Source organism: Vitis riparia, chromosome 6 (assembly GCF_004353265.1).
Source record: "Vitis riparia cultivar Riparia Gloire de Montpellier isolate 1030 chromosome 6, EGFV_Vit.rip_1.0, whole genome shotgun sequence".
NCBI lineage: Eukaryota > Viridiplantae > Streptophyta > Magnoliopsida > Vitales > Vitaceae > Vitis > Vitis riparia.
In genome coordinates, this window is record NC_048436.1 from 4,422,013 (window position 1) to 4,441,601 (window position 19,589).

The 19,589-nt window shown below is 34.4% G+C and overlaps 3 protein-coding genes and 1 pseudogene across 4 annotated transcripts; 1 reads left to right on the forward strand and 3 right to left on the reverse strand.

Moving 5' to 3' along the window:
• Positions 1 to 1,526: 1,526 nt before the first annotated feature.
• LOC117915556 (uveal autoantigen with coiled-coil domains and ankyrin repeats-like) lies at positions 1,527 to 2,413 on the forward strand. 2 transcript variants are annotated; one of them, XM_034831137.1, is made up of 3 exons: positions 1,527 to 1,711; positions 1,899 to 1,941; positions 2,082 to 2,413. In XM_034831137.1, exons 2-3 carry the CDS (start codon positions 1,911 to 1,913, stop codon positions 2,312 to 2,314), a joined length of 264 nt encoding a protein of 87 aa, XP_034687028.1. In that variant the 5' UTR covers positions 1,527 to 1,711; positions 1,899 to 1,910; the 3' UTR covers positions 2,315 to 2,413. The 2 variants fall into 2 exon arrangements, with proteins under 2 accessions (XP_034687028.1, XP_034687029.1); XM_034831138.1 differs by lacking the exon at positions 1,527 to 1,711 and adding an exon at positions 1,759 to 1,815.
• A 1,494-nt stretch (positions 2,414 to 3,907) lies between these two features.
• LOC117916312 lies at positions 3,908 to 5,077 on the reverse strand (annotated as a pseudogene).
• A 3,569-nt stretch (positions 5,078 to 8,646) lies between these two features.
• LOC117915870 (glucan endo-1,3-beta-glucosidase) lies at positions 8,647 to 10,588 on the reverse strand. Its single transcript, XM_034831608.1, has 2 exons — positions 10,446 to 10,588; positions 8,647 to 9,784 (listed from the first exon to the last, which is right to left on the reverse strand). Exons 1-2 carry the CDS (start codon positions 10,519 to 10,521, stop codon positions 8,820 to 8,822), a joined length of 1,041 nt encoding a protein of 346 aa, XP_034687499.1. The 5' UTR covers positions 10,522 to 10,588; the 3' UTR covers positions 8,647 to 8,819.
• Positions 10,589 to 11,693: 1,105 nt separating this feature from the next.
• On the reverse strand, positions 11,694 to 16,955 carry LOC117916313 (glucan endo-1,3-beta-glucosidase, basic vacuolar isoform-like). The gene is made up of 4 exons (XM_034832270.1): positions 16,871 to 16,955; positions 13,328 to 13,562; positions 12,672 to 12,736; positions 11,694 to 11,998 (listed from the first exon to the last, which is right to left on the reverse strand). The coding sequence occupies exons 1-4, from the start codon at positions 16,953 to 16,955 to the stop codon at positions 11,694 to 11,696; spliced, it is 690 nt and encodes a 229-aa protein (XP_034688161.1).
• Between the last annotated feature and the right edge of the window lie 2,634 nt (positions 16,956 to 19,589).

Consider the following 19,589-nt stretch of genomic DNA (forward strand, 5'->3'; position numbering starts at 1 on the left):
TCTTTATTAACTTCAACTCTACCCATCTCTCTCTCTAAAAGCTTCCTCAAAGATTTGATTTCTTTCTTGCATGTTTTGGGAAAACAAACATGCTCATGTGTTGTTACCTCTACTTGAAATATGCCTTATACTATACCTTCTTTTTTACCTCCTATATCATCTACTACATTAACTTAAAAAACATTGTTTAGTTTGATGCCCAATAAGGCTCCTAATCCTATTCTTCCTTCAACAAACTTTCCTTTTACAAGTTCCTCAAAGTTTTTGGAAATTGGGCTTAGAAAGATCCCACCACTCTTGTCTAATTTTTCAACCATCAAGTTGAATCCCTTTGTCACCTGGATCCAGGGAGACCGCCCTCCACAGCATACACCTATGGATTGCGCACCTGCATTAGATTCATCCAGAACACCATAAGCTCAAGGAAGAATTAATATAGAGGAAAACAAATACTAACAACCTAGAAACGTGGAATGGAAGGATAGATTTGTTTTTGTTCTAATGGTTTGTTTCGTTAAAACTGTTTAGAGGATAATATACATGAAGACATACTCAACTCAATTTCATTCCAACCCATTAAGAAAATGATCAACTACAAAAAGTAAACTCATATGATGGAACGCAACAAAAGACTCTCAAAAAAATTGATAGCCATGAATGGAGGAAGAAGAGGGAGAAGAGGGAGAAGGGGAAACCTATCATGCCTAGGGTGGACATTGCATATCGACCCAAGAAGAAGCAGCACAACAGCTGCAAGAAGCTTATTGCTTATATCATATAATGGAAATGACATAATGGAGAAGGGTAAAGGAAAAAATATAGCACAAAGCTTTTTGATCCACCACCCTCTTCTTGTAGCTCTATATAGAGCTCTCCAAGTTCTCCACAGAGTTGAACTGTTTCATTGCCCAGTCATCACTCCATTTATAAAATTGGGTGGCCATGGCAGGCTGCATGCCTAAAAACTTCTGGAAAAAGACCCCACACATTCCCCCAAAAAAGGAGTACCATACATAATAAAGTGTATCAAACATCAAGATATGCACAAAATAAAATTGATGTAAAACAAATTAGGATAGCAAATTGGTCGATAGATAATCATGAATGACTCGAGTGAATTCATTGCAGGACAATTAGGACTCAATCTTCCAAGTTTGGCATCCATAGTTTAGTCCTTGGAGGACTATTAATGTAAAATCAAGACCTGAAAATGTTCTATTGAACTTAGCTCTGGTTGCTGTTTGTGTGGGGAATGGACTCATTATGAAGACAAAGCCTTAAGCAAGAAAACAACATTAATTAATTATATGAGGTAATTAAACATACTTTTTTAGCAAAATATATGGTTTGATGTGTTTTATACCAATTTTTCTACGAGGGTTGTAACATGGGCAAATTTAATTAGGTTTACAACCAATTTAAATCAAATCTCATGCTCACACAGCCATAGTTTAATTAGGGTTGTAACTTGGGCACTAGGTTATATAAACTTCCATGACTCATGCTCACACAGCCGTAGTCCACACTGTAGTACTGCATCTGGTTATGTCCATGGGAATAGTTTAAGCATTCCAAATCAACCTATTCTGTTGACCTGTAAACAGGTCCTGGATCAGGTTCTTGGCACTTTTGGAACTACTACTGCAGATCTTTTGTAGGTGTGCAGTTATTTTCTACAAGGGATTTCTGTGAAAAAGAAGGAAAATAGAAAGTAAGTGAGGGAAACTTGGTGTAATGTAGCGATGTATAAGCAGCTAGCATTGTATGAGAGATGTTTGGAAGTCAAAAAAATTTAAGGGAAATTAAGATTAGAAGGTTGAATGCATGGATATATGCTTAATGGTTTATCTTCTCTACTATTACGAAACCGCTAATTTGAGAACATTTTTTTCTTCCAGGAATCCGAAGTCATGGAGGGTGGCAGCTCACTCATTCCTCAAGGTATATATAACCCTAGAATTCTATGTTTCCCATCCCTTGTTTATACCTAGAAAAGTAATGGTTGTACAGTACAATGACTTACTGTTTATACTGTTTGATATTTGATGATCCCAAAGGCATATAACTCTCTGGTAATGCAGCAAACAGTAAGGCATCGGAGTTGGAAATGCTGCAGAAGCAGCATGAGGAGAAGACGATGAAGATTCAAGAGCTGAAGAGACAAATTGAATCAGTGAAGCTCCGTTTGGAGAAGAGAAAGAAGGAAATACCCGAGGAGAAAATGGAAGCGTTCAAGGTCTTGAGTGAGAAATATAAGAGCCTGAGAGATGAATACAATGCACTGCTGGCCGAGAAGTTGGGGAAAAATGAGTAAACCGACATCGCTACTGCTCTAGTACTAGTTTTACATCTTTGTAAAAAAAATGTCTAACTTGAATGTATTTCTTTTCAATGCTACAATATTACCATTCATCTTGGGCTAGATTGATATGTAGTTAATTCGGGTTTCTCTCATCTTATAATTCGGAGAAAATCATTTTGATTCGATAATTGGATAGCGAAAGTGCAGGAAGAGGAAAGGTAAAATCAAGAAATGTTGTTGGAGACCTGGTGCTTGGAATAGAGTCCAAGCAATTGAACCAGAGGATGATCATGCTTGTTCATATAGCAAGGGAAAAAACATATTGTGCAATTAACAGATTCCCAAGTAAGCAGAAGATAATAAATTAGACAAAATGTACTAATAAAAGGACAAGAACAATCAGTGAAGGAAGTTGGTAAATTTTCTGAGGTCCTGAGTGTAGCAGAGAAAAGGCTTCTTGTTTTTTCTCGGGAAAGTAAAGGACCCTGCCATTTTCCTTTTATGCTCTGTTTGGTTGCAGAAAGGACGTCTGAGAGGAAGAAGAGAATTTTGGAATCTCACTAGTATATGGAAATGGAATGGTAGGTGTAAGATGCCAAATTCTCTTTCCTGGAAGCCAAACAGTGCATTAGAAGAGAAAAGAAAAAGGAATACAATGAAGATGTTTAGTGTGGTGAAATCTATAATAAAACAAATGCTAATTCAAATTATTTTCAATGAATTTTGAAGAAAACAATTGGAATGTGTATTCATGGAAGCCATTGTGCTTGTTCAAAATTATGATCTGAATTCAATTAGTGTAAAAATGCTTGTAATCTATGATGACTTCTGCATATGACACTTAGAAAAATTGGGGCTGCTGTGAGACATCTACCTGATTTTCATGTCCAACTAGAAAAGGGCACAGAAGAAAACTGAGTAAAATGCTTCCAAAACAGAGCTAAGAAGTACTACTACCCTAGCTCATTTGATTTCAGCAGATGTGGGGTTCCATGAAAGTTCAAGCAACCTCAATAATTTTAACTTATTTCAGACTGATACTTATTCGGGTTTGGCTACTAGTGAATCGCATCCGATTAGGCTTTCGAAACATATAGTTGGTGCAATTTGGCTGTTTGCAGATCATAATTTTGCTTCCCTGTTGCACTTTTGTGGATTAGGAATGTGAGATGACTAGATACCATTTTTCAGAAGAACAGACAATGAACAACAAGAAGAAAAGAAAGAAAAAAAAAAAAAAATTCTCCTCTTGTTAAAATTATTACTTGGATTCTAGTGCTTTAATTCAGTGATCAAACAATATGGGCAATGATCACTATTCATTATTGCCTTGTGTTTGGGCTACATGTTTCTAAAACTCCCCCAGAAGTCATAGAGAGGAATTGCCACTGTCTTCAAGGCTGCTCAGTACTTCGTTTACATGTCCTTTCCAAGGTTTTTTGACATTTGTTCAAGATTAGGTATTCCCTAGAAGAATTTATGCCTCTTGTTTCATTTCAATTTCTTTTAATATCAACATTTCATTGCCAGATAACGCAGAAGATATGAACAATAAAATTAGTATTTGTTCAAACTGCTGATAAACAAAAGGATTGAAATTCTGAATCACACATTAGTCTTTCCACTGAAACTCATTCAGTACTTGGGAACCTCATTAGGGAAAAAGAGGCCAAAATGGCGCTCTGATTCAGGACCAGGCTTTTGGTTCTCATCAAACAGTGCAAACAAATAGGTATCTAAAGCTTTTTCTGGCCTCTTTGGAGTTCCACGCATGACATGATAAACCAAATTGGTATAGTAAGTTTTAGCATTCTCCATTGTTGCTGCAACCCCTCCATCTGATGGCCAGCCAGACTCTGATACAACTATGTCTAAAGCCGTCCCACCTGCCTTCTCAAGGGCAGCATAGAAGGCATCAACCATGGCGTCAAAAAGGTTCTGATATCCATATTGGCCATCGTGCACAACCACCCCAGGTGAAGTGAATAATGCATAAGAAAGTTGGACGTTTACTGGGTCACCAATGTGAGCAAAGTAGGGATACACATTGGCTAGGAATGTAGAGTTGTTGTTAACAAGGAAGCCGATGATCGGATCAATGAATGAGCTCGCGCCATCACTGAAAACTCCTTGTGATGGAGGGTAAGAACTACCAAGTAATTCAGCAGAAGATGCAGTGGACACTTTGATTTGCCCTAGGCCTGCAGCTACCAATGCACTTTGAATATTTTGCATGGCAGGGAGTACATACTGAGCAAACTGAGAAGTGGCACCATTGATGGGGCTAACTTCATTTCCAACAGCAATACACCAGATATCGACGTCTGATGCATAAGTCACCACGTTGGATTTTACCCATCAGTTGCAGCATTAGGGGTGGACGCGAGGGCCTGCAGGTTTACATTAGGGACACCGAGGATGAGTCGAATACCAGATCCTCTCAGGGCTTCGAGGGTTTCTGGTTTTGGATCAAAAATTCGCATTTTCTCGATGCCACGTCTTTGGCACAGTTGCACAACTTCAGGTGCACTTGGTAAATTGTCAGCCAGTGTTCCATAACAAACCCCTATGGACTGTGCGCCTGCATTATATTCATAGCAAATTAATCAAAAGTCAAAAAACCCACTAGTAAAAACTCACATCAATGGTAATATTAACTTCTTTTCATCGAAATAATCATTCATATGATATATATTTATGCATGAGAGCTACAGAGAGACCTGTAATGGTGGGCATCAACAACCCAAGAAATAGGAAGATGGCAGCCATAAGAGGCTTGCTGCTTTTACAATAGGACAAAACCAATGGGAAGAGAGTAAATGAAGCAAATGTATATTTTGCTTTAATTTATGGACTTGTATCCCATGCATTTATATCCAAGTTGGAGTAATGCAGAAAAGGAATTAATGAATCCATGGCAGCTGGAAATGTACAGATCAAATAAGAGATTTTGTTAATTTTGGTATGATAATATATATATTTCTTTAATTTTATCAAATAATAAATTAGTTTAGAAGGTTAATATTGTTTTCACAATCCGACGTGTTTTTTCATTTTTTTCAGATTGATTAATGCTTTTTGAGTCTAAATAAGTTTGGAAAGTTGGTGGTTTTGGAATTATTACAACTATTTTTTCCCTTTTGAATTTCATGCATCAAGTTACTAAAGGAAGTTTTAATTTCTTGATCTATTCCGATTCCCAAAATTTGCTCCGAGATTGTGTCCAACTTGTTGCTAGGCTCCATTGAAACCTTATCTCAATTATATACAAACATTTTCTATTAAAATCATAGTAAAAAGAGCTAATTAAAAAAGGGGTTGCTATTTGCAACATCCCTTTTGCTAAACGTAACATTTTTTTATCATATATATATTTTTTTTCATATATACATTTTTTAATAAAGAACTCTCTCTAACATCTTCTCAACATATTAAACTTAAATTCTAATTGATTAAGACTACGAATCACATACGAAATACAATGAATGACGAAATTCAATCATCTGATGACAATTTTCAGGTAAGATTTATAAGTCTTTTCTTCGCATACACAAATAATTATTACATTGCTCGTATTCTTAATCAATCTCTAGTTATATGCAATATTTTTGTTTGGTTTATAAAAAAAAATCATATTGAACACAATAAAAAATATATATTTTTTTAAAAACTATTCCAATTAAATATTGTTTATTTTAAAATTTTAATAATAATTTTTATTTAAAAAAATTGGGTTATGAATTTCACATTAAAACATTGAATATAATAAAATTATTTTACGTAATATACTTTTGGTGAAAAAATCATTTTATAATTTATTGTTTAAAGATTTTTTTTTTAAATATAAGAAGAATATGAAAAACAATTGAGTCTGAAAAAATAAAAGAAATGAAAAGAAAAAAAAAACAAAGTTTACGTGGGGTGGAGGGTTGGGTAGGTAGAGATGAAAATGAAGATAAAAATAAAAGAAAAAGAATGTTAAAATGTGGGGTGGGGATTGGATTAAAAGAAAAGAAAAATAAGAAAGGGGTGCAATTGGGACGTGAGGTTGGGGAGGAGAAAGGAGAGAGAGGGGAAGAAATAAGGGAGGGTAGTTTAGGAATGTAAAATGCTGCATTAGTAAAAATGGTGTTACGAATAGCAATTGGGTTAAAAATTTAATCTAAGGTCCAACTTAATTTGAGTTCAGTGTACACAAAAATTTGTTGGGGTTGTGGGTCCCCATGTCCATCTAGACATAAGCTTCTCTCCTACCTAGGTCTTAGATAGTAAAGTGCTATCCAAACAACGTTCATATTTATTACGTAAGAACAATCATAAGTATAAACATCTGACTTTAAGCTTAGAAACTATTATTTGCAAGGTTAATTATTAGCATCTAAAGTAATAAAGACACACGTGAAATGTTACAACTCAAATAAAAAGTGATCCAACATCGAAATTCAGACATATAAGAATTCTCTAAAAAAACCATAGTTTGTTTCTTTCAAAAACTAATTTAAACTTCGAAAGGACGTATTTGAAAAAAACCATCTAGAAACATATTATTATAGGAATGTTTACCGTTCACTTAGACGAAGTTTGTTGGAGAAGACATTATTGCAATTCTCAATGGAAATCAATTCATGGGTCCTAACTTTCAAACTCAAAAACAAGGCTGACCCGGTTTCTTAGTGTATTGGACCATCTCCCTATCTGGCCAAGGCAAGAAACATAATAATGTCATTTTGGGACCACTAGAACAGACGTTCTTACAAGTTGTGTCCATGACATGGTCCTTGGCTGGAAAATGTGTTATGATCAAATGGGTGGTTTTGAATCTGTGACCTTGACTCTTGTTTACCGTCCACATGGGGCTGTGGACGCGTCATTAATTTATGGGTTGTAGGGCATGGACAAAGAAAAACTTGGGTGAGAGTACCAGAAATTGTGCAAATCGACAAAGCAAGCTCGCTATGCAAGTGGACGTAGCGAGAAAGTAAGAACTTGTGTAAATGGATTAATGAAAAGGTTTGAAATGTGAAGGTATATGCAATTAATTAATAAGTTTGGTTAGAAGAAACATAGCAAGTTCGAAGGGGCAAAAGGAAAAAGAAATTGGTCAATAGTTAATCACGAATGACCCCAGTGCATTTATTGTGGGACACTTAGGAATCGTTCTTCTTCCAAGTACAGTGTTCATAGTCTAGTCCTTGGAGGACTATTAATGCATGGTAACAGTGCAAACCTAAGACCTGGAAATTTTCTAGTACGACCTTGGTTATCTTTGCCGTTTGTGCGGGGGTAGACTCATTCTAAAGACAAAGCCCTCAGCAAGAAAATTTGAACTTGTAAGCAAAAAAATAAGATTAATTGATTATGTGGGGTAATTTAACATAATTTTTTGTGATAAATATATTGTTTGATGTGTTTATACTAGGGTTTTAACTTGGGAAAATTTAATTGGGTTGATGAAGAACTTAAATCAAATTTCAAAGTAAGAGATTCGAATTGACTTGCAAGTTAAGGTATTCAATTTAACTTTATTTTTATAAGCTCTTTCTAAACTTGGGTCTTAATAATTAAAAATATATATTTATCTATCCATCTAACAAATAAAATAATATATAATTTAATTGTTATTTGACATTTTTTTGAGCAAAATATTTAAAACATGAATAAAATCGATATTATTAACTAGTTCTCAATTAATGGTTTGGTCTAAATTATACAATGGAGCTCGTGTTCTTGAGTAAATCTTCTCAATCCTTATTGACTCTATGCATGGAAAGGGATCGAAAACTAAAAGATCTTTTTTCCTAAAATTCCCCTTTGGTCTATCATACTTACCTAGAATAAATGTACTATTTATATTCTAATATTAAATGTCATCTCAATTTATCTTATTGTATAAAATCGGGATATATATATGATATGGTTCCAAGATATGGAGAGTTCCAATAAAAAAGGAAGGTTTACAACTACAAAATCTTTTCTCCTTGGTAATCTAGTATTCTTATACATGAAGATAATCAATTTAATAGTTATGGTCACACTCTATCATAGATTTTTAACCACATTCTCAATATTACAAAAATATTAAATTGGTTTTGATCTGCCTTAACTCAGCTCAACCAAAGGTCAACTTGGTTAAGTTACTGGTTAGTACATCTTTTAGCTTGTAAAATCCATCTTAAGACAATCTCCTGTGATAGTTTTTATCTATTTACTTTAATTCATTAGTCTATATATGCATAATATTGCACTTCTATTGTATGTTGATGGACAAATGTTGTCCTTGACACAAAGTGACGAATTGTTCTTCCGTTTTCCTAAGTACTATATATTAACAATTTAACATCGCATAGAAGAAAATTTGCTTTATTTATTAGAAGATCAATAAGCTTACAATATCACAGTAAAGCAAAAGAAGCATACGAGCATGGCCATATATGCAGAAAGTCTGCACTCTTATTTCGAAAACAATTACTCAAAATTAAGTATGGATATTAGATAATGTTCCAATCCCTGCATCACTTCAACTGAAACTGATTTGGTATTTGGACTCTTGCCTAGGGGTGAAGAGGCCGAAATGTTTCTCAGTCTCAAGTCCAGTCTTCTGGTTTTCATCAAACATAGCAAACAAGTAGGTCTCTATGGCCTGTCCAGGCTTCCTTGGAGTCCCAGCTCCCTTCACATGATTAATCAAATTGCTGTAGTAAGTTCTGGCATTGTCCACTGTCGCTGCAGTACCTCCCTCGGATGGCCAGCCACTCTCGGATACAACGATCTGCAAGTTAGACCCACCGGCCTTTTCAAGAGCAGCATAGAGGGCATCCAGCAGGGCATCGAAAAGGTTCTGATACTGGTAGCTCCCGTCTGGTACCACAACCCCTGAGGCAGTGAATAAGGCGTAATCAAGCCGAATGTTTTGTGTGTCGCCAGTGTAACTGAAGTAGGGATATATATTGGCCAGGAGTGGGGACCCATTCTCAGCAAGGAAGCTTATGATTGGGTTTATGAATGAAGAGACATCATCACTGAAGGATCCTTCAGATGGAGGGTATGATTTGCCGAGGACGGCTGAATATGTTGCGGTAGAGACCTTGATTTGGCCTTGCAGGCCTGAGGAGGTTATTGCACTCTGAACGTTTTTCATGGCAGGAAGGACGTACTGGGCGTACTGAGCATTTGAGCCGGTGGGTAAAACTTCATTCCCAACAGCGATGTAGCGGAACTTCACTTCTGATGCGTAGTTTACTACGTTGTTTTGCACCCAGGTAGCTGCAGCTGAAGCATCGGAGGCAAGGGATTGAAGGTCGGTGTTGGGGACGTCGAGGATAAGTTCTATGTCCGATCCTTTAAGCGCTTGGAGAGTATCTGAATTTGGATCATAGATTCGCATGCTTCCAATGCCATTGCTTTTGTAGAGATTTATAACTTGTGATGCGCTAGGCAAGTTGTTGCCATTCGTTCCATAACAAACTCCTATGGATTGTGCTCCTGCATTAGATTCACCCAAAATACGATTAGCTCAGGGAAGAAAGGAAGAAAATAAATATAACATATACAGATTCATGCTCACGGCCTAGCTAACTACTTGGTGAATGAACGGCCTTCCAGGGTGATCAATTTGCATGTATCGATGTGTTTCCAATTGTGTAGCCCTAATAACCTTAAAACGCATTTATAAGAATAAGAGAAATTAATTCATACATAACACCAAGAAATTTTACATAAGGTATCACAATTAATCTTATATAGATATAATGTATTTGTTGTGTTTCACAAGATCATGAAGTTAAATAGATAGATACCCTTGTGGGGGACAAATTAAATAAACTCTCCCATCAAAATTAAGGATTAATTGATTCTGATACTATTTATAATAATTTATTTCTAATCATGTAGACATTATCAACTCTAAGTCTAAGACGCTCTCATAATTTTAAAATAGATGAACAAATCACTTGAAAAGAGTTTATACATATAATATTAGAAACTTTTTTCTTATCCAATAGTGGGATATCACATTTCAAGATATGTTATTATAATGATTTAATGCTAATAACAATATAAAAAGAATATATATATATATATATATATATATATATATATACATACACACGTATATGACTACAGGCGGAGCGAGGGAGAAAGAGACCTATTGTGATGGTGGACATGATGACAAACCCAAGAAGCAGCACTACAACAAAGGGCCTGTTCCTTGTTAATGCCATATTGGAGAATATTCAAAGGAAGACAAAAGCACAACAATTTTGATGAATCTATGGAGGGCTGGCCAAGCTCTCAAAACTCTGTTATGTCCACCACCCTCTTCTTGTAGCTTTATATAGAGGGACGAGTTCTCAGTTCCATTGCCCCGGTCAATACTCCATAGCAATTGGATGATCATGGTAGGCTGCCTAAACGCTGCCCCTAGTCAATACTCAACGGATTGAACACTCCCGGAAAAGTCATCAAGATAATTATCAGAATGAGAGAGACATAATTTAAGTTTATAAGACAAGATTTAGAGCTTTCACATGCTATATATTCTATTAAATTACAATAATAAAAGAAAAAAATCTTATACGTATACTCTACAAGTCCCCAAAAATTTGGTAATGTTAAGAAAAATAAGAGAAGACTTGTAAGCCTTGGGGCTTAGATTTTTCCGCGTATGGACTTTGACGAAAGCTCATTTCCCACCAATTAAGGGAGAGAATAATGGTGCAATAAATTAGGAGAAAGATGATCACATGTTTTAATTAGCTAATTTATGTTGTATTTTAATTTATCACCTTAGGTGATACCATCAGCCTGCACAAATTCAACATTAATTTATTATCATTCCGAGGAATATTTTAGTTATTTTTTAATTAATTATTTATTTATTTTTTTTATTTTTTTTAGAATTGGAAAGATCAGCTAGATAAATAAATTAGAATAAAGAGTATTTTGGAGAAAGATTGTTACTTTAATCCAATGGTTTTGCATATGCATGTATGCGTTATTAGTTGCATTTAATTAGAATTTTTGGAGGTTTAATTTTGGCTACTAGTGAATCGCATCCGATTAGGCTTTCAAAACATATAGTTTGTGCAATTTGGCTGTTTGCAGATCATAATTTTGCTTCCCTGTTGCACTATTGTGGATGAGGAATGTGAGATGACTAGATACCATTTTTCAGAAGAACAGACAATTAACAAGAAGGAGAAAAGAAAGAAAAAAAAATCTCCTTTTGTTAAAATTATTACTTGGATTCTAGTGCTTTAATTCAGTGATCAAATAATATGGGCAATGATCACTATCCATTATTGCCTTGTGTTTCTGCTACATGTTTCCAAAACTCCTCCAGAAGTCAGAGAGAGGAATTGCCACCGTCTTCAAGGCTGCTCAGTACCTTCTTTTACATGTCCTTCCCAACAATGGTACCGAGGTTTTTGGACATAATAGTCAATGCATAGGTCAGCTCGTTGGATTGTATCCAATCAATTGCAGCTTTAGGAATGGACGCGAGGCCCTGCAGGTCTTCATTAGGGACACCGAGGATGAGTGGTATACTAGACCCTCTTAGGGCTTCGAGGTTGCAGGATTTGGATAAAAAAATTCGCATTTTCTCTATGCCAGGCCTTTGGTACAGTTGGACAACTTCAGGGGCACTTGGTAGATTGTCACCCAGCGTTCCATAACAGACCCCTATGGATTGTGTGCCTGCATTATATTCATAGCAAATTAATCAAAGTAAAAAATACTTACTAATAAAAACTCACATCGATGTTAATATTAACTTCTTTTTATTGAAATAATTATTCATATGATATGCATATGTATGCATGAGAGCTAGCGTTAGATATGTATAATAAAGGAAGTTAACATATTTTTTTTTAATTATCACTAGTTTGTTTCCTTTCATAAATAATTTATTTCTTTTTATAAATAACTTATTTGGTTGAAAATTAGTTGTATTTTAAGTTATAATTTTAAGTAATCAGAAAACTTTTCATATTGATATTCTTTGTACATGTGTATAGATATATATATATATATTCTTCATAATCAAAAGATACACAATAATTTGCCAATCGATCTCATTCATCTTCAATATGATATCAAGGCATTGAAACTCCTTGGCTTGAAAACCCTAGCCACCACTAGTTCTTTCTTCCTGCCCTCTTCTCTTTGCCAAAGTCATCTAGTGCTTCCTCACCCTCGTAGCCTCATAGCCACCCAAGACGCTATCACTTCTACAACTTCTACTCTCAATATTCATAACACCTATGATTGTTTACACCAAACACTCATCTCAATAAATGTTTTTACTAAAGTCCCAGTTAAACAATCATTACCAACTATTTATCATGAAGGCTTCAATTCTAAATTAAACCTTGTTCATTAGCTATGATCTCCTTAGCTATATCGATGAAACCAAACCTCGCCCACCTACCTTGGCTATAATGAATTAAACACTTCAATTTATAATTTTCGTATATAAGATAAAACTTTCTTCCATAAAGTGTAAATCAAACTAAAAGGAAATAAATAAGAAGTAAAAAACCTCAAAAAGAAGTGTTTTTCAAGACTTAAGTTTCATAAGATTTCTTTGTAAGATTATTAATGCACTAGGTTTTTCATACATTACATTCTTTACTTATATAATTATCTTATATCATTTGAGCATAAAGTTTAATGAGATTATTTTCTATCTTCATTTGTAAATATTTGAGAAGAAAAATTTAAATGTGAGGATTTTCAAATGTTGATCACTTAAAGGGTTATTCAAGAGTAAGAAATCTCTTGAGAATTGCAAATGATGTTTAGAGCTAAAAAAATGGGTATCCTATTTTCTCACGTTCCATCGTGAAAGGTTATTTAGAAAACATCTCTTCAAGTAACAAATAGGATTTTAGTGCTTAATATTATTAATTATAATTATCTTTTAAATTAAATAAAAAATAATTAATTAGACAACCATAATTATCTTTTAATTAATAATAAGTCACGTGAGCCACATTAAAAATAAATAAATAAATAAATTCTAACATTTGCACCCAGTTAGCTGCAGCCGAGGCATCGAACGCAATGGCTTGAAGGTCAGGATTAGGGACGTCTAGAATGAGTTGTATGCCGGATCCACTAAGGGATTGGAGGGTTTGTGGATTTGGGTCATAAATTCTCATTCTTTCAATGCCAGTGGCTTTGTAGAGGTCTACAACTTCTGACGGACTAGGCAAGTTGTCACCACTCCTTCCATAGCATACACCTATGGATTGCGCACCTGCATTAGATTCATCCAGAACACCATAAGCTCAAGGAAGAATTAATATAGAGGAAAACAAACACTAACAACCTAGAAACATGGAATGGAAGGATAGATTTGTTTTGGTTCTAATGGTCTGTTTTGTTAAAACTGTTTAGAGGTTAATATACATGAAGACATACTCAACTCAACTTCATTCCAACCCATTAAGAAAATGATCAACTACAAAAAGTAAACTCATATGATGGAACGCAACAAAAGACTGTCAAAAAAATGATAGCCATGAATGGATCGAGGAAGAAGAGGGAGAAGGGGAAACCTATCATGCCTAGGGTGGACATGGCATATCGACCCAAGAAGAAGCAGCACAACAGCTGCAAGAAGCTTATTGCTTATATCATATAATGGAAATGACATAATGGAGAAGGGTAAAGGAAAAAATATAGCACAAACCTTTTTGATCCACCACCCTCTTCTTGTAGCTCTACATAGAGCTCTCCAAGTTCTCACAGAGTTGAACTGTTTCATTGCCCAGTCATCACTCCATTTATAAAATTGGGTGGCCATGGCAGGCTGCATGCCTAAAAACTTCTGGAAAAAGACTCCATACATTCTCCCAAAAATGGAGTACTATACATAATAAAGTCTATCAAACATCAAGATATGCACAAAATAAAATTGATGTAAAACAAATTAGGATAACAAATTGGTCAATAGATAATCATGAGTGACTCGAGTGGATTCGTTGCAGGACAATTAGGACTCAATCTTCCAAGTTTGGCATCCATAGTTTAGTCCTTGGAGGACTATTAATGTAAAATCAAGACCTAAAAATTTTCTATTGAACTTAGCTATGGTAGCTGTTTGTGTGGGGCCGGATGGACTTGAAAAGGTGAATCTCAATAATGGACTACACCTAACGGGGAGGGGGTGAATAGGTGTTGGAAATTACCTAACCTTACACTTTCTCAATGTCACGAAACTTCTCTTCTAACAACTATTCAACAAAGCATAACATCCACAAGTAAGAATATATGCACCAACACTCTCCCAACAATTCATAAATACAATACACATGCAAATACTTCAACAATCCTAAAAAATAAATAAAAAGAACAAGTATCTCCTCAACGTAACTCATATCAATTTACTTCATTATATCATTAATCAAAATGAGTAAAAAAATTATTAAGGATATTCCATGGATCATCACACTTATATCACCTCATATTTCTTCCATTCAAAATGTTTGCCTAAGTAATCAATGATATTAAAAATAGAAATCAAATCGAAGTGTAGAGTGAGAGAAAGAGATAATTAACACCGAATTTTACCTAGGAAAACCTCCAAAGAGATCAAAAACCACCGGCCTACCATCGATTGAAAAACTCCACTATGAAGAATAAAAACTAAATACAAGGTTTTATCTAAGTCAAGTCAACTAAGCACGGTCACAAGATTGTGCACTCAATGAATTCAACAAATCGATCGACACCTTATTGAAAAATGACTTAGGCAAAAACTGACGATAAAACACAATAAACACACCAACAAGCTTTCCAAAAGTTGAAAATTTGATTCACCAAAGCTAAGATTCAATAGGATGACATACTTATCTTTCAATCAAGGAATTAAAATTGATTCTTATTGAACAAGAATGCTACCAAGAGCTTAACTTTAGACAAAATTAATAAACATAAAGATTGAAGAACCTTCCAAATTTATCAAATGAATAGGTAAAAAACAAATTATTATCAACATTCTAACAAGGAAGCTTAAGCTCAAAGAAGACTTACTCATGACGCCATACAATAGTGAGAATGTTAATTTCTTTCCATGTATAAACCTATATCCGGGATCCGGGTATAAAGCAAAAAAAGAAAAAAAAAATTCAAGACACACTTTCTTCCTAGAGAAATTCAAGATAATGTTCCAAGAAGTCAATTTGCACCTCTCTTTGTTGGATTTCTGTTTAACACGGCCTATTCACATCCCAAAAAATATTCATTAATCATCATTTGTTTTTCACATTGAGCATTGAAATGAATACACAAACATGAGCTTCACCCTTAGGATCAATTTTTTACTTGAGGATCACTAAGGTGGCCTTACCAACAACATAACAAAAGGGATGTCCCAATTTTGCAATAGAGGCTTTTTAACTCTTGAAACATTGCCAAGGAGCCATAACTATTCCGGGAAACCTAATATTTTTTAATTTTTCTTTTCTTTTTCCTTTTTCATTTTTTTTTTTTTAATTTCAAAGAGAGGGCAAACAATCAAGGAAGAATAATCTTAAACACTCAAGGATATTCCGCGTGACTTTACTCACTTTTAATGCTCATTAGATAAACATAAGTTTGCATTTGAGACTTTTGTCTTTCCATTCAAAGTGCTTCCTTTCAACTCATCATTATGAGAGATCTTTGAGCTCTTCTTAGACACTCTCTTATTCTCATTCAACAACCTATTCTTCAAAGCATGACATTCATTCATTAGGTTGGTCAACTTCCTTTGAAAATTATCAAACAATCTTGCATAACATCTATCAAAAGTGTGTCCCATTTTTCTACAATGATTGCAATGAAACTTGATTTGAGATTGAGTTTTCTTAGGAAATTCTTTTTCACAAGGCTTAACAAAAATTGTTTTACTACTACTTGGAGTAGCATTTCCACCAAGAAATCCTAAGCCTCTTTAGCAAAAGATTTACGCCCTAAATTAATCAACTCATTAAGTCTTTTAGAGCTAGGATGTAACTCTTCCTTCCTAAGACTTAACTCATCATTGAACATTTGATTTTCACTTTTCAACACATCACATTTTTCCTTCACTTCCAAATGTTCATTTTCAAGAAATTCAATTTATCAAGCAAGACTTTCTTTTCTCCCTTTAAAACATCAACCTCATTGGTTAAAATCTTCTTAGAAGCCTTCCACTTGACTTGTTCTTGTTTAAGACTCAAACACTCCTTATACAAAGCCTCATATGTTGTGTCAAAACTCATGTCATCATCATTAGAGTTACTTGACTCACTTAACTCACTTGAAGCTTCTTTTAAAAGAGGTTCCTCATTGACACTTGTAGCAAAGGCTATGAATTAAGTTAGTGCATTCCTCACTTCCATTGGATTCTTTTTCACTTGATTGATTAGACTCAGAGTCACTCCAAGTAGCTTGCATGGCCTTCTTATCTTTTTTCTTTGAGGAACATTCAAATGCATAGTGACCATTTCCCCCACATTTAAAGCACTCAATTTTCAACTCTTTTTTCACACCTTTCTCCATCTTTTTCTCTTTTCCAATGGAGTTCCTCCATTTTTTTACCATCATTTGATTCTTTCTTGGCTTTTTTGAATTTCTTGTACTTCTTGAACTTTTTAGCAAACTCAGTAAGCGCACTCTCCGACATTTCTTCATCATCCTCACTTTTGGAACTTAGGGACTCTTGTTTAATTTATGTTTTATTTTAATTTATCACCTTAGGTGATACCGCCAGCTTGCGCAAATTCAAAATTTATTATACTTCTGAGGAATATTTTAGCCATTTTTAAAAGAATTGGAAAGATTAGCTAGATAAATAGATTAGAATAAAGATATTTTGGAGAAGGATTGTTATGTTAATTCCAATGGTTATATCTGAAGCGGAGGCTTAAAATCTATATGTTTTATTAATTAGAGAGAATGTGCATTTGGGAGGAGACAAATCTTGGAAAAGAAAGTAAAATTTTAAAGATTTTCTCTTCAGGAAGTAAATAATTTATGTTTAGTTTCACGCATGATGTCCTATAGATATAGGGCTGTTGTGAGACATCTACCTGATTTTCATGTCCCGCTAGAAAAGGAGGACACAGAAGAAAAATGAGTAAAATGCTTCCAAAACAGAGCTGAAAAGTACTACTACCCTAGTGTTGGATTGCAGCACATTTGATTTCAGCAGATGTGGGGTTCCTTGAAAGTTCAAGCAACCTCAATAATTTTAACTTCAAGGCTGCAACTTTAACCCAATTGACTGCAACTTCAAGGCTGCTCTGTTTGCCGTCAATCTGGGGGTGTGGACGCATCATTCATGTATGAGATGTGGCACATTAGCAAAGGAAACGTAGCAAAGTATATGCAATTAATTAATAAGTTTGGTTAGAAGAAACATAGCAAGTTAGAAAGGGAAAAAAAGAAAAGAAATTGGTCAATAGTTGATCATGAATGACCAACTTTTTCCAAGTACAATGTCTATAGTCTAATCCTTGGAGGACTATTAATGCATGGTAACAGTGTAAACCTAAGACCTGGAAAATTCCTAGTACGACCTTTGCCATCCGTGTGGCGGCGGACTCATTATAAAGACAAAGCCCTCAACAAGAAAATTTGAATTTGTAAGCAAGAAAATAAGATGTGTTGACACTAGGGTCGTAGCTTGGGCAGATTTAATTGGGTATCAAATTTCAAATTAAGAAATATTTAATCCAAACTCAGTCTAACTTTAATTCTCAGTTAAGATAAACTTGAGCCAAAATAATTAAAAAATATTATAATATATATATTTTTCTATCCATCTAACAAAAAAAAATAATCTATGATTTAATTGCAGTTTGAACATTTTTTGAGCAAAAAATTTAAAACATATGTAAAATCAATATTATTATATAATTAAAATAATATAAATTATTAACTAGTTCTTGATTAATGATTTGGTTGATTCATGCAGAACACCATAAGCTCAAGGAAGAATTAATATAGAGGAAAACAAATACTAACAGCCTAGAAACGTGGAATGGAAGGATAGATTTGTTTTTGTTCTAATGGTTTGTTTTGTTAAAACTGTTTAGAGGTTAATATACATGAAGACATACTCAACTCAACTTCATTCCAACCCATTAAGAAAATGATCAACTACAAAAAGTAAACTCATATGATGGAACGCAACAAAAGACTGTCAAAACAATTGATAGCCATGAATGGAGGAAGAAGAGGGAGAAGGGAAAACCTATCATGCCTAGGGTGGACATTGCATATCGACCCAAGAAGAAGCAGCACAATAGCTGCAAGAAGCTTATTGCTTATATCATATAATGGAAATGACATAATGGAGAAGGGTAAAGGAAAAAATATAGCACAAAGCTTTTTGATCTACCACCCTCTTCTTGTAGCTCTATATAGAGCTCTCCAAGTTCTCACAGAGTTGAACTGTTTCATTGCCCAGTCATCACTCCATTTATAAAATTGAGTGGCCATGGCAGGCTGCATGCCTAAAAACTTCTGGAAAAAGACTCCATACATTCCCCCAAAAATGGAGTACCATACATAATAAAGTGTATCAAACATCAAGATATGCACAAAATAAAATTGATGTAAAACAAATTAGGATAGCAAATTGGTCGATAGATAATCATGAATGACTTGAGTGAATTCATTGCAGGACAATTAGGACTCAATCTTCCAAGTTTGGCATCCATAGTTTAGTCCTTGGAGGACTATTAATGTAAAATCAAGACCTGAAAATTTTCTATTGAACTTAGCTCTGGTTGCTGTGTGTGGGGGGATAGACTCATTATGAAGACAAAGCCTTTAAGCAAGAAAACAACATTAATTAATTATATGAGGTAATTAAACATAACTTTTCGCAAAATATATGGTTTGATGTGTTTTATACCAATTTTTATACTAGGGTTGTAACTTGGGCAAATTTAATTAGGTTTACTACCAATTTAAATCAAATCTCAAGTTAAGAAACAATTAATTAATTGAATTCGATCTAACTTGACTTCTAAGTCAAGGTATTCAATCTAACTTTATTTTTATACGCTTCTATTAAACTCGGGTGAAAGTAATAGAAAAAAAAGTAAAAAATAAATTTATCTATCCATCTAGAAGATAAATCTAATCCAAGTACTAAAAATGATTATCCAACTTAGCCTGAAGGTGGGGCTGGCTGCAAAGAACTAGTTAGTACACGGGTAATTTCTACTTATCACATTTGACATATTTTGGCTTGTGATAGTTTTTGATGATCAAATGTTGTCCTTGACAGAAAGTGACGTATAGTTCT